At 49.2% G+C, this 12,863-nt stretch overlaps 1 protein-coding gene across 6 annotated transcripts in view; it reads left to right on the top strand.

The window, feature by feature from the left end:
* The window catches only part of ARHGAP17 (Rho GTPase activating protein 17), a 40,917-nt gene extending 28,522 nt beyond the window's left edge, over positions 1 to 12,395 (top strand). The window contains exons 12-23 of one of the 6 annotated variants that reach the window (XM_014252731.2): positions 294 to 375; positions 785 to 865; positions 1,493 to 1,606; positions 1,958 to 2,049; positions 2,170 to 2,326; positions 2,467 to 2,484; positions 3,554 to 3,766; positions 5,518 to 5,681; positions 6,337 to 6,927; positions 8,016 to 8,039; positions 9,940 to 9,984; positions 11,415 to 11,548. In XM_014252731.2, coding sequence (XP_014108206.1) covers positions 294 to 375; positions 785 to 865; positions 1,493 to 1,606; positions 1,958 to 2,049; positions 2,170 to 2,326; positions 2,467 to 2,484; positions 3,554 to 3,766; positions 5,518 to 5,681; positions 6,337 to 6,927; positions 8,016 to 8,038 — 1,535 coding nt within the window. In that variant the 3' untranslated portion in view covers position 8,039; positions 9,940 to 9,984; positions 11,415 to 11,548. Of the gene's footprint in view, positions 1 to 293; positions 376 to 784; positions 866 to 1,492; positions 1,607 to 1,957; positions 2,050 to 2,169; positions 2,327 to 2,466; positions 2,485 to 3,553; positions 3,767 to 5,517; positions 5,682 to 6,336; positions 6,928 to 8,015; positions 8,040 to 9,939; positions 9,985 to 11,414 lie in introns of all 6 variants that reach the window. The other 5 variants (XM_014252730.2, XM_014252732.2, XM_014252729.2 and 2 more) reach the window with 5 other exon arrangements.
* The last annotated feature ends 468 nt before the right edge of the window (positions 12,396 to 12,863 follow it).

Below are 12,863 nucleotides of genomic sequence, written 5' to 3'. Positions count from 1 at the left end.
TGGTCAAGGTAGGTTAGAGCCATGTGTAGACCTTCAGTACATCTTTATAAATCCTTTGTCCTGAGGAGATGATTCAGAGTTTTATAGCATGTTTCTATCATATTGCACTAGTTATTGACAGACCCTTTGTGTTAAGATCTGAGCAGTTCCACTGTGCAAGTGTCAGGTCTTGCCACTTTCCCTGCTACTTGAAATTTATTGCACAGATAAAACTGCAAATGTGAGGGGCAGAATTTTCCCTGAAGTCTGAAAGGAGTGCCTGAGGAGCCAAGCTGTCCCTGTCTGCATTGCAGGTGCCTTGAAATCCTATTTGCGGGAGCTGCCAGAGCCTCTCATGACCTACAGCCTGTATGAGGAGTGGACACAAGCTGCAAAGTAAGCAGAAATAACTACAGACAAAGTCATGCTGCGTGTTTCTATTAAATTTGATTATTCGTAGATGAAGTCAAAAGAAACAGCCAATCTCACACAGTTATTTATTATTTCACTAACGGGTATTTCATATAACAAATTATTTTAAATAATAAATAGCTCAATACAAAATGTGGTGAAGTATCTATTTTATTTAACTCTTGGGGCTGCTTCAGGCTGCACAGTATTGATGCTCAGGCACTTTTGTTGCAGGTAGAGATGATTCAGGGATCTGACAAGCAGGTTGCTGAGTATAAAACATCTATTTGGCATAAATGGAAGTTTATACCATCATCTCTCTGTCACTTCAGAAACAACTAATTTCTGCCCTGAAAGTAAGAAGTTGTGGCTTTTTTTTTTTTTGTCCTTTCAGTATTCAGGACCAGGATAAGAAGCTCCAAGAGTTATGGAGGATTTGTAACAGATTACCTGAGCATTACCGCGTTAACTTCAGGTAGGTATGAACATCTCTTAGCTCAGCTGCTTTGCACCTCAAAGCCAATTAAACTAAACTCTAATCCAGGTGTGCTTTTCTTGGCCAAATTCAGTGGGATTTATAAAAATACCTCTTATTTCGTGCAGCAGTGGCCTCAGATTAATTCCCTATTGACTGTCAGGAAATAGTGATGCACAGAGCCTTTCTACTTATGGCTCCTGCTCTGCTCTTTGCTGTAGTTTCCAGTCTTAGAAAAATCGCCTGGATATATCGTAAACATCTCATTTTTCCTTTTGGGTTTGCATTTTGGAATTGAACCGGAACAAAACCAGCTCTGGTGGTTCCTAGAAATGTGCAATTTCCATTACAGGACATGAAACTAGCTGAAACTAAGTGTTTTTCTCTGGAAGTATAATATTTCTGTGGTTGTGTTTTGCTAAGATGGGAGCTGCTTTCTTTGCTACCCAGTTCAACTTTCATGATTCAGGAGCAGAAGCTTTGGGCAGCTGCCAGGCGAGAAGGCTGCTCATCTCATTTCCATGTTGTTGGGAGCTCTTTTTACAAGTTCTCAAATTTTTATTTACTTGATTTCAACAGGAGATGCTCATGGTTTCTGTTGTTTAATTCTTTCTTTCCTTTTTGAAGGTATTTAATCAAATTTTTAGCCAAGCTTGCCCAGAACAGTGACGTTAACAAAATGACACCGAGCAACATCGCCATAGTCTTGGGCCCCAACTTGTTGTGGGCAAAGAATGAAGGGTGAGTTCTTTTAAGAAAGCTACAAAGCAGAACTGGGTGAAGCTGTAGAATTGATAGGTTTAAATCCTTTAGTCTATTCACAGTACCAAACTGTTTACCTAAAAATTATTTCAAGTGTTCTTTCAGCCCATGCCTCCAGGTCCTTTGAGGCAGGAAGGTTTTTGGGGGTGTTTCCAAAAGCTGTGAACGCTACTGGATAGTCTGGAGCCCAGCACAGTTGCTCTTTCTCTGGTACTGAGGAGCTGATCCATCATGCTTAGCCTAAGTTGTTATTTAGGTAGTCTGAATTGATTTTAATTTTCTTATTTTGAGGGAACTCTCAATAAAGTGTCTTTCCAATCTCTCCTGCAGATCCCTGGCTGAAATGGCAGCAGCCACTTCAGTGCACGTGGTAGCAGTTATTGAGCCCATTATTCAGCATGCAGACTGGTTCTTCCCTGGAGGTGAGTTCCTGCCACAGCTCAGCAATTTTACATTCCCCTCCTGGTCACCCTCAGTGGCTCGTGCCCCCCTGGGGATGTGTGTGTGTGTCTCAGGAGGCATTCTGCCTGTCCCTCTTCCAGACGAAGATTTCAACGTGTCTGGGGCGTTCGTGGCAGTTCCTGCTGTTAATTCCAATCACTTGTCACACACTGGGAATGACTATGAATGTGGGACCCTGGAGAGGAAGAGGCCTCTGAGCATGACTGTGATGGAAGGGGATTTGCTGAAGAAGGAAAGGTAGGTGTAATTCTCATTTTAGGGGTCCATTATAGCCCTCTTCCAATGAGGCTTCAATCAGACACCTTCACTGGTGTCAGGAGAGGAATTTCATGGAAATGCTGTGGATAACAATAGTGATTTATTTCCTGTTGTTGCAGCCTGAGGATGGCTCAAAGGTAATGTACTGTTACTTCCTTCCAGTTACACTCTGCATGATAAATCCCAACCAGATATCGCTGCTCCCAGTTTCCATTCTCCTGGCACAGATTGGGGGTGGTCTAAGATTCAGTGGAGCAGAAGGGTCTGCAGTAGCATCTCTCTAACTTCTGGTATTCCATGGCTTCTCTTTCAAAGCCCATAAGCTGAGGTGGTGTCACCTGGTGCCTTCATGATAAGACTTCTGAGTTGATGATGGTACAGTATTGCCACAGCAAGCAGTAGAATGCTAAAAACTCCCAGTAAAACGTGCTGTTTCCCATATAACATGTAGTGTAATGTTCATTCTTATCACTCATCATGAGTATTCAAGTGATGTGCTTGTTTTTAGCTGTTGATGCAAATGTTGTTACCTGTTAGCTGTGACCAGCCACATGCAAATTTGTCAGCACTCACAGAGGAGGAAGAAAATCAGTTTGAGATCCAGTGTTTAACACAACAAGAATAAAATACTTTCTAGAATGACTGTGTTGTATGCATTCTAAAACCTGTTAGAGTTGAGGTCTCCGTTGTTCTCCTTGAAACACAAATAGAATGATTTGTGTTGGAAAGAACTGTAAAGATTCCTCACTCCAGCCCCCAAATCACAGCCTCTATCCAGTAGCTTTTCTTTGAATCTCTGCTGCAACTTAGTGTGCGATAGAAACAAAATTCATGTGGCAAAATACATTTAGTGAGGAGCTACTGTGGTACGTAAGGAAAAGTCTGTATTTACATGTGAGATTCTGAGTGCTCTGACCTCATTGTCATCGGTGTTTGTCTCCAAATGTAATTGAGTAGTTTGTTCACTGACGTTTAGCTTATCCCTCTGCGGGGATAAGCCAAATCCTGTTGCATGTCTTAACATTGCTGGTGTTCTGCAGCCAGTGGAAGCTTTCATTTAACACGGTGGTGTCGTGCAGCCAGCGGAGCTTTCCTCGTCGCTGCTTTGCATGTCGGGGTTCGTCTGGGGGTGGGACACCCCGAGTCCTGCTGCTGCAGCCCCTGGGGGTGGCTGCCCGCTGTGTTCACTCTCTCTTCTCTCTGTAGCTTTGGTGTGAAGGTGCTGGAGTTCCCCGCGACCCCTCGGCGATGTGGCACTGTAAACAGAAAGCTCACATCGCCGGCCTTCCAGCCGCCTCTGCCGCCCTGCGAGCCCGCGGCCGAGCAGCACTGCCCGCCTGCCGGGGCTGAGCCCGGCCCCGGGGCTGTTCCTGCTCCCCCTGCAGAGCAGCCCCCGGCTCCGGGCACGGAGGATGCCAGGTAAGAGGCAGGGCTTGAGCTGGCAGCGGCTTGGCAGCGGCTCCGGCAGCAAAGCGGTGTCACCCGTGGCACATCCCACCCGTGGCACATCCCACCCGTGGCACATCCCTCCTGTGGCACATCCCTCCTGTGCCCCGTCCCACCTGTGCCCCGTCCCACCTGTGCCCCATCCCACCTGTGCCCCATCCCACCTGTGCCCCATCCCACCTGTGCCCCATCCCACCTGTGCCCCATCCCACCTGTGGCACATCCCTCCTGTGCCCCGTCCCACCTGTGCCCCATCCCACCTGTGGCACATCCCTCCTGTGCCCCATCCCTCCTGTGGCACATCCCACCTGTGCCCCGTCCCTCCTGTGCCCCATCCCTCCTGTGGCACATCCCTCCTGTGCCCCATCCCTCCTGTGCCCCATCCCTCCTGTGGCACATCCCACCCGTGCCATGGCTGTGCTTCCAGGGTTGGGCTTCTGAGATTACACACACGGTTCTGGATGTTCCAGAATTGGTTTTGGGAAATAACATCCATGATTCTGGATATTCCAGAATTCGTCTTCCATAACATCCATCGTTCTGTCTGTTCTGGAGTTCATCTTCTAAGCTAGTGGAACTCTTGGGGGAAAAAATGATGTTGAAAAATACAAATATAGACTCTGTTTCTACTGTCCACACTGACCTTCCCAGGTTGTGTTCTAGAGATGTGCACACAGGTGATACCAGTTTGCTGCTGAAAGAGCAAAACCTGCAGTGGCAGTACCAGAAAGCTGTTGGTCTCGTTTGTTGTCTCTTGTACACGTTATCTGGATATGTCTTGTTTCGTTTATTTGTCTGTAGCAAGTGTTGGTGATGAGCAGACTTGTTTACTGGAAAACTGGCAGTCAGTTTACGATATTTCAGGGTTAGTTTCTTCAGGACAAATAGGCACACAGGCTCTTTGCAGTTTAATTTCTCTTGAAGCTCTGCAGTTGTGTCCCTGGTCTCCAAGGCTAATGTAGCAGCCTGACTTCCTCCTGTGAGGTGGAAGCAGCACTTTGCTCTGAGCTCTTCAGTGGTCTGAGAGCTGTGATAAACCACGTGTGAAGCCTTCCAAATGTCAGCCTTGGCATCTCAGGGTGAAACCCCACGCTGGGGTTTGATGCAGCACTGACTCTTGGGCACAAAACTTGTTCTCAGGTGGCTTGTTTACAAAACCAGCTCATTTGGAAATCCCCTGCAGACCAGTATTTCCTCCACAGATGGCTTTTGTGGCAGAGGCAGCTGAAACAAAACCCTGCGGGTCGTGTCTGAAAGTTGCACTTAAAATCTGCACAGCCTCTGTGCAAGTACTCACAGTTTACTAACAGCACCTGGAGAAATGGGGGTTGCAGAGTGCCAGGAGAAGTGTGTAAAGTTGGTTCTTTTGAGGGCTAAATTGCTGCAGGTGACTCTAAATGTAGAGAGGAGGCTGCAGGTGCGCAGCCACAGGAGGGGACCGTGCCCAGAGCCAGCTCAGCTGGCCCATCCTCCACCATCAGCCACGAGCCAGCACTGCCAGCGTTCACCTCTGATCCGTGCCCTCAGGTGCCACATCCACGTGTTGTTTGAGCACTTCAGGGACTGTGACTCCACCACTTCCCTGGGTACCTGTGCCAGGGCTTGACGATGCTTCCCATGCCATTTGTTTCCCTGATATCTGATCCACAGCACGGTTTGGAGAGGAGCGGCTGCAGCACGAGGCGCGTTACAACCATCTCTAACGTGGGCTTTTTGATTTCCAGTACCTCAAAATCCAAGGACAGCACGTCTTCAGCCACTCCTCCACCGGTGAGGAACGGCAGCCAGGCAGGCCCTGCCCCGGGCCAGGCAGTGCCCAGCACCTCCCAGCTCTCTGTCACCCAGCCCCAGAACGCTGCTGGTCCCAGTCCCCACGCCCTGAGGAGAGGTGTGTGTTTATTGCTTTTCAAGCCACTGTGTTCCAAGCCTTGATGTACTGCAAAAATGCTGCTAAAATAACTTTATCAGCATCTCTGCCCTTACACAGGCAGCAGTTTAATCTCTTGGCTTGTCCCCAAGGCCTGGCTGTAAAGCAGCTGTGACTTTTGGACTCTCTGAATGGTGATAGTGTCACAGTGCTGTTTAACAAACTCTCTCAAAAGCTATTGACCAGTCAATGCTTGCACTTGGTAATGCACCATTTTATTTGGATAACATACCTGAGGATTTTTTGTGCTGCAAATCGTTTTCTTTGGGAGCTTGGTTTGGAATCATAGAATTACAAAATGGTTTGGGCTGGAAGGGACTTTAAAACTCATCTTGTTCCATCCTCTGCCCTAGGCAGGGACACCTTCCACTGTCCCAGACTGCTCCAAGCTCTGTCCAGCCTGGCCTGGGACACTGCCAGGGATCCAGGGGCGGCCACAGCTGCTCTGAGCACCCTGTGCCAGGGCCTGCCCACCCTGCCAGGGAGGAATTCTTTCCCTGTATCCCATCTGAGCCCACTCCCTGTCAGTGGGAAGCCATTGCCCGTGTCCTGTGGCTGCATGTCCCTGCGACACCCCCAGTCGCTGATGCTGGAATCTCCCCTCTTCTCTCCACAGCTGTCAAGAAGCCAGCACCAGCCCCCCCCAAACCAGCCAACCCCCCTCCGGGGCAGCCAGGAAGCCAAAGCTCTTCCCCAGCTGCTCAGCCACCTTCTGTCTCTCCAAAACCACCAGCCAGAAGCTCTTCTCCTCCTGCTCAACATGCAAACCAAGGAGCAGCCCAGACATCCTCCCCTTGCCAGGTTTCTGCACCTCGGAGATACTCCAGCAGCCTCTCCCCCATCCAAGCCCCCAGCCACCCGCCCCCGCAGCCCCCAGCACAGGCAACTCCTCCCCTGCAGCCCAAGGGCAGCAGCCAAGGCTCCGCGGAGCAGGGAGCAGAGCAGAGCCCCTCGCTGTCCCAGCCGCAGACTCCCACTCCTCCGGGCACGCCGCCGCTGGGGAAGCACCCGGGCAGCCCCCCGGCCGTGCCCCCCGAGCCCTGCCAGGCTCCCTGCGTACCTCAGAGCGGCTCCTTGCCCCGGCCACGGCCCGTGCCCAAGCCCAGGAACAGACCCAGTGTCCCCCCTCCGCCTCACCCTCCCTCGCAGCTGCCTGCAGATGGGACGGCTGCAAACCCCGCGCAAACGGCGTCCAAGATAGTCACAGGTGAGTGCATCCTCCTCCCCCGTGTGCCTTCTGAAACCTGCTAGACATTGTTCTCCCGTGCTCTCTTTGAAACACAGAGTGATTTGGGTTGGGAAGGGCTGTAAAGAACCACCCCCCAAATCTCAGCCTCTAGCCAGCAGGGTTTGAATCTCTGCTGCAGCTCAGTGCTGTCTCCCTGGGGCCTGGCAGTGTGAAGCCATTGTAGCTGGGAGTTACTGTGGGGGGAAACCAGAAAGCACAAATCACACTTAAAACACTCCATAGCTCATTTCCAGTTAAATGCCCACCCAGCTGCTCTGCACACGAGGGTGTCCTTCCTGAGGCAGAAGTGTTTGGGGGCAAGTGGAGATGAACTTTTGTTGTTTTTTTTTCCTATTTGGAAGCTGAACACTGTGACAGCAGCTCTCTGGGGCTGTCTCCAGCTCAGCATCTTGGCACTCAGTTCTGCTTGTACATCTGTTGCCAAAAAAGCAAATATTTGGAGGAGGGAGAAGATGTAGCCAAGGATGGTGGATTGCAGCACATACTGAGATAAGGACAGGGCACAAGTGGTCACTGACACGTGTTCTAGGAGGCAGAACATGCAGAGAATGTCTCACCTTATGAGAACAGAACCTTCTGATGTGCATTTAAGTTGGACATCCAGAAGCTGAAGAATCACTTGTATTAAACTGTATTTCTTAGGTCAATGTTTATAGAGCTTCACATTTTAAGGGCAATCCTTGTTTTAAGACAATCATAAAGTAAAGAAACTTTTGTCTTCTCACAGAAGCTTCATGAAGCTTGTAGTTACCAATTTGATTGGGTTAATGTTACTTTAATAAAGTTTATTTTTTTTAATGTAATTGCTGAGGCTGTTCAAAACCAGCAGATTTTGGAATGTTCTCCTGCTGAGTCGCTGCTTATTCTGGGAAATTCTGAAGCAAGAGAATACCGAGTGTGGGAGACTAATGCTTATAAATCTACTTATAATTAATAACGGTCAAAACTTTCCCATGACACTGCAGCTTCTCTAGAATTGGACTAATGTAATTGAATGCAGAGTATCCATTCTGTTGCCTAACAGCTCTACCCCAATGCCTTCACAGGTGGGGATGGTTACTGCGAATAAGGTTTGTACTCACAGAAACTGCAATTGCAGCTAAACTGCTCCTGTTTGTAGCTTGAGTTCGGACATGCGCTTGGAACTGTGCTCTGCCAGCCCTGTGTTCTCATCCTCACACAGGAGACGTGCTCTGCCAGCTCTGTACCTCCTCCCTCCATAGCATTCTGCCTGCAGGAGAGTTCAAGGCCTCTGCTGCTCAGTTGTAATAGGCCTGTGAACATGAAGTTACTCCTTAAGTCCCTGTAAAGAATTAGCACTTCACACCAGGCCCCCAGGTCAGGTGTGATGAGTGACCTGTTTCCAACAGGCTTGTTCTCCTCAGTGCAGGCAAAAAAAAAAACATTAAAAAATCATACTGATTTTCCTACAGTTTGGTGGTTTGTGGTTACATTCTAATGTAGCTCTCACTTTAGCTTTGCAGTTATTTTGAAGCGCTCTGAGGGGTTTTTTTTTTTGGCAAAATCCAGGCTGATGCGACTAAAGCAGTGGCAGAAGAGCCCCAGCAGCACCTGAACCGTGGCACGTTGGCTTCCAGGCTCACTGCTGGCTCTGCCTGCTCAGCCCCAGCTCGTGCCCACCTCCACTGACTCCCCTGCTCAGGTGTGAGAGCTGAGGCTGTGCTGCTGCCTCCTGAGCTGCCCAGCACACTGCAGCTCACGGCTCCTGCCCCGCTTAGCTCCACATTTGCCTGTTGGCAGCCAGGATGCTGGAGTCACTGTTGGGTTGAGAGGTCAGCCTGGAAATCATTTAGGTTTGGGGGGTTTTGTTAATTGGAGAAAGAGGTTGCCCAGAGGAGCTGTGGCTGCCCCTGGATCCTTGGAAATGTCCAAGGCCAGATTGGATGGGGCTCGGAGGAGCCTGGGATGGTGGGAGGTGTCCCTGCCCCTGGTGGGATTCCACAATAAAACCAGCAGTTAATGAGCTGCTTAAGCAGCTAAAAAGTAGCTTTGATTTTTAAAATAACTGACTTCTCCTGACTGTACTTTTGTCAGTATATTTAAAATATGAGGATAATTTATTCCCAGGCTGAAGTCAGAAGTGAGGCTGGGCTCTGAGTCTTGACAGCACTTTACAATGAAGTTAACAGCAGCAGCTGTGCTAATGAGTCAAAATTCAGGGAAAGACTTAATCTAAATTTCCAAGTGTTTCATAGTTTGGACCATATTTATTTTCCCTTTAGGGTTTTCCTGGTTCTGAGGAAATTGCTTCAATGACAGCAGACAGGGAGGGTTTGTTTTACCCCAGTGTAATGGGAGAAATCCTTGTCTTGTAATTAACATCTAGCTGGGGCTGCTTCACCAGAATTGAATGGCACCTGCCAGAGGGGATTGCAGAGCAGAGCAAAGTGGCCCAGCTGTGTGCTGTAAACACAGGATGGAGCTGGGAAAGGAAACTGGAAATGGAACTGGGAAAGGAAAGCTCCTGAGGGAGGATTCTCTCCAAAACTGGTCAAGGGACCCAGAAGATCCAGCCTGTTTAGCTAAAATCCACTTGGGGAGGGGTTGAAGTGACACTCAGGCTCACCTCCAGCAGTACACTCCATACTAAAGCATCCACCTTTCCCAGATCAATGTGTTTTTAAAGGATTAATAATCTGAATTAACACCACCACCTGCCACATAAGAGTGTCTGCTCTAATATTCACACCTGCACATACCAGCACTTACAGACTCCCTAATTCACAGTGTGCAACTGCTGTTTTTAATTGAACCTTAACGAGTGGAATGAGGGAACAAAATTAAGGTGCCAGCAAACCTCATAATAATCCCTGAGCAGGAATTCTGAACTGTTCTCAGGATACTCCTTTGTCCATGTACTGGACTTTAGGAATGCCTCAAATTCTATTTATGGTGTAAAAGTAAGAAGCCCTAGAATATTCTAATCAAAGGTTTTATTAAATAATCCAGATGTTTGACCAGCATTCAGTAGGAACTGTATTGGCAAGTGCAATGGTAAGGAACAGGCCCCTGATTGGCCGACACTGTTGCTAATTGCTAATTGCTAATGATTTGTGTGCTAACTACTAACCCCCAGTGCCCTGCTGTGTGTGTCCCTCGGGCATGGCCAGAGAGGGGCTGCTGCTGCTCCATTAACCCACTAAAGCCTCGGAGAGCAGAATGTGAAGCTCTCGGTGTCTCCTGGCCACTCTCACCTTGTGCTGTCTCCATGAACGGAGAACCCAGAGCTGCTGTGTTCCGTGCAGAGGCTCGCTGTGTATCCGATGTCACTGCTCTGTCCTGTGTCACAACGCTCCCTCCCCGTGTCACAGCATCCCAGAGCAGCCCCCAGGGGTTTGGGGTAGTGCAGGTGTCCCTGCCGTGGCAGAGGGTGGGATGGGATGCGATGTAAGGTCCCTTCCAGTCCGAACCATTCTGGGATTCTGTGGTTTAGTTTCCTGCTGAGTGCCAGGCCAGATGAGATGGGATTGCAGCTGGTCCCTGCAGCATCCCAGGACACAGATCCCTGCAGGCTGCGTGGGGCTGGGGCTCAGGAGCAGGGCAGGGGCTGCTTTCCCTCCTTCCAGGTCATTCAGCTCAGCAACCTTCAACCAGTAACTTCTGGGTTAACTTCAGGACTCCATGCTTGAGTTACGAGTCCCAGTCTCTCTAGGATGCCTGTCTGCACCTCCTGTGCTTGAAAACAAGGCTTTTATTTGGATTTTCTGTTGATTTAAGTTATCTAAATTACTTCCTGTGTGGAGCAGCTGCTGGACTGCAGTAAGGGATGTCATGGCATATTATAAATCAGCTTTCCAAAATCCTGACAAGATGTTCAGTTACCTTTTTTTGAGCTGCTAGGGATTTTTCTGGTGTGATCATCCTAGCTGCCAGGGCAGTCAGTCACCAGAGATGCAGCATTTTGTGATCCTTCTTGGACACCTTGGCTTGAACAAAGTCCTCTCCTCAGAAGAGGCAAAGACCATGACATGCCCTGTTTACACAGGAGAGAGGTTTGATCTGCACTTGGTGTGAATAACTTCTGCCTCCTTTTGCCACCATCCTCGTTCCTGTTGCTTCTCCAAGGCACGGGTGGTGTTCCCTAGTGGATGATTTAGGTGCCAGGTTCTTTTGCTGAGTGTTTTGACATGAAAGTCCAGAGTAGCTCTCCAGGGGCACTGTGGAATCTGATCCTAAATCAGATCTGTCCTCCCTCCTTCAGGAAGAAGTGGGTTTCTGTTACTCTGTCCAGGACTGAAGCAGGGTCTGTAGGAGGAGCAATCCGAGCTGTTCAGTTGGGCTCAGCCCTTTGGGGCCAGCTCAGTTCCAGGAGCCTGCGTTGATCTTTGCTTTCCCTTCTCTGTCTAAGGAAATGCGCAGGAATTGCCGAGTCAATGAGCCGGCCCTGGCCCGGCTGCTAAACTTGCTGTTCCCTTTTTGTGCAGACTCTAATTCCAGTATTCCAGAGCCACCTCCAAACCCTCCTCCAGAGCTTCCTGCAGAGCCGGCGGGCAGAGAGCTGCACAACCACCTCCTGCTGGACATTGACAATGACACGGAGAGCACGGCGCTGTGAGCGCAGCGCTCCGCCCTCCCCGCGCTCCTCTCCCGGGGGAAAGCCTCAGACCTAACAGGGAAAAGCTTCTTCTGGCAACGTGGCACAACGGTGTGGAGCTGGGACTGGAGCCTGGTGGGGACAGGGATCTCCAGGATGGCTGAGGTTGGAGAAGACCTCGCAGAAAATCGAGCCCAGCCTTTGGCCGAGCTCCGGTTTCGCCCTCAGAAGAAGTTTAATGATCTGGGTCTGGACAACGGTTTTCAAACTCTTGGATGGAAGGAATGAATTCCTGCAGGAACTCGCCTAGGAAGCGTGGTCAGTGCTGGTACAGGTGGTATTAGCAGAAATTCCAGAAGAATAAGAAGCAGAACATTAGTTATTTAAAGTGCATGTCTGTATTAGGGAAATAATCCTTCCCACGGCACGGTTAGAGGTTATGTGTAGTTCTTAGCCCGTACCAGGAGCTGCCTCCCAAGGGCCATTCCCTCTCGGATTTGCTGCAGATTCCCCTCAAGCCATGAAGCAAACCCTGCCCCAGTGCTGGTGGTGACTGCTGGTTCTCAGTCACCCTGTGGAACTGTGGATGCATCCCGTGCCTTGAAGGACTGTCGTGCTGTAGGAGGATCTTCCTGTCTCTTTAATCATTTCATTGCTACTTAGGATCAGTACTTACCCTGATTTCATAGTTATTTGTATTAACCTGCTTTGTTCATGTGCAACTGGCAACTGTTTCACGAGGAAACCGTGGAAATGGGGTTTGTGCTTTTGTTGAAAACGGTTGAATTTTGAAAGAACTTTGAAACAGCTGTAAGGATTCAGCAGTTGAGTGAACATTTATAAAATTAAAGATTGGTTTTTGTCAATTTAAGGCATCTTTATTCTAGTTTTGTTGCTTCCACTGGGGCCTGAAGGTCACAGCGATCCCCTGGACTGTGTAGCTTGGAGTCACTGGCTGCTCAGCTTGGTTTTCCCTGAAGGACTTCAGTGGGAGCACTTTGGGACCTTCCTCTGTCACCACACCAGCCCTGTAACAAACCTTTGTAACTCTAAATTCAGTTTGGTGAGCCACAGACTCGTCCTGTGACTGATTTCCATGTTTATCCCCCAAACTGTGCCGTGCCTCTCTCCCCCCCAGGCTTTCCAACAGCGCTTCACGTGCTCAGGAAGGATCCCCAGGTGCCAATTCCCTTTTTATGGTTTAACAAGAGTTATTTTCTGTTTCTGTGGACTGCTGCAGGTTTCCAGGCATTCCTTGCCCAGGCAGTGCTGTCAGTTCTGGGGTGATCCATAAATATATACCTGTATATATACCTGTATATATATGTATATATATAAT

The sequence above is a fragment of the Pseudopodoces humilis genome, chromosome 18 (assembly GCF_049639895.1).
Source record: "Pseudopodoces humilis isolate 2021_Gansu_Grassland_sample_001 chromosome 18, ASM4963989v1, whole genome shotgun sequence".
Taxonomy (NCBI): Eukaryota; Metazoa; Chordata; class Aves; order Passeriformes; family Paridae; genus Pseudopodoces; species Pseudopodoces humilis.
This window is presented reverse-complemented; position numbering and strand designations above follow the sequence as displayed.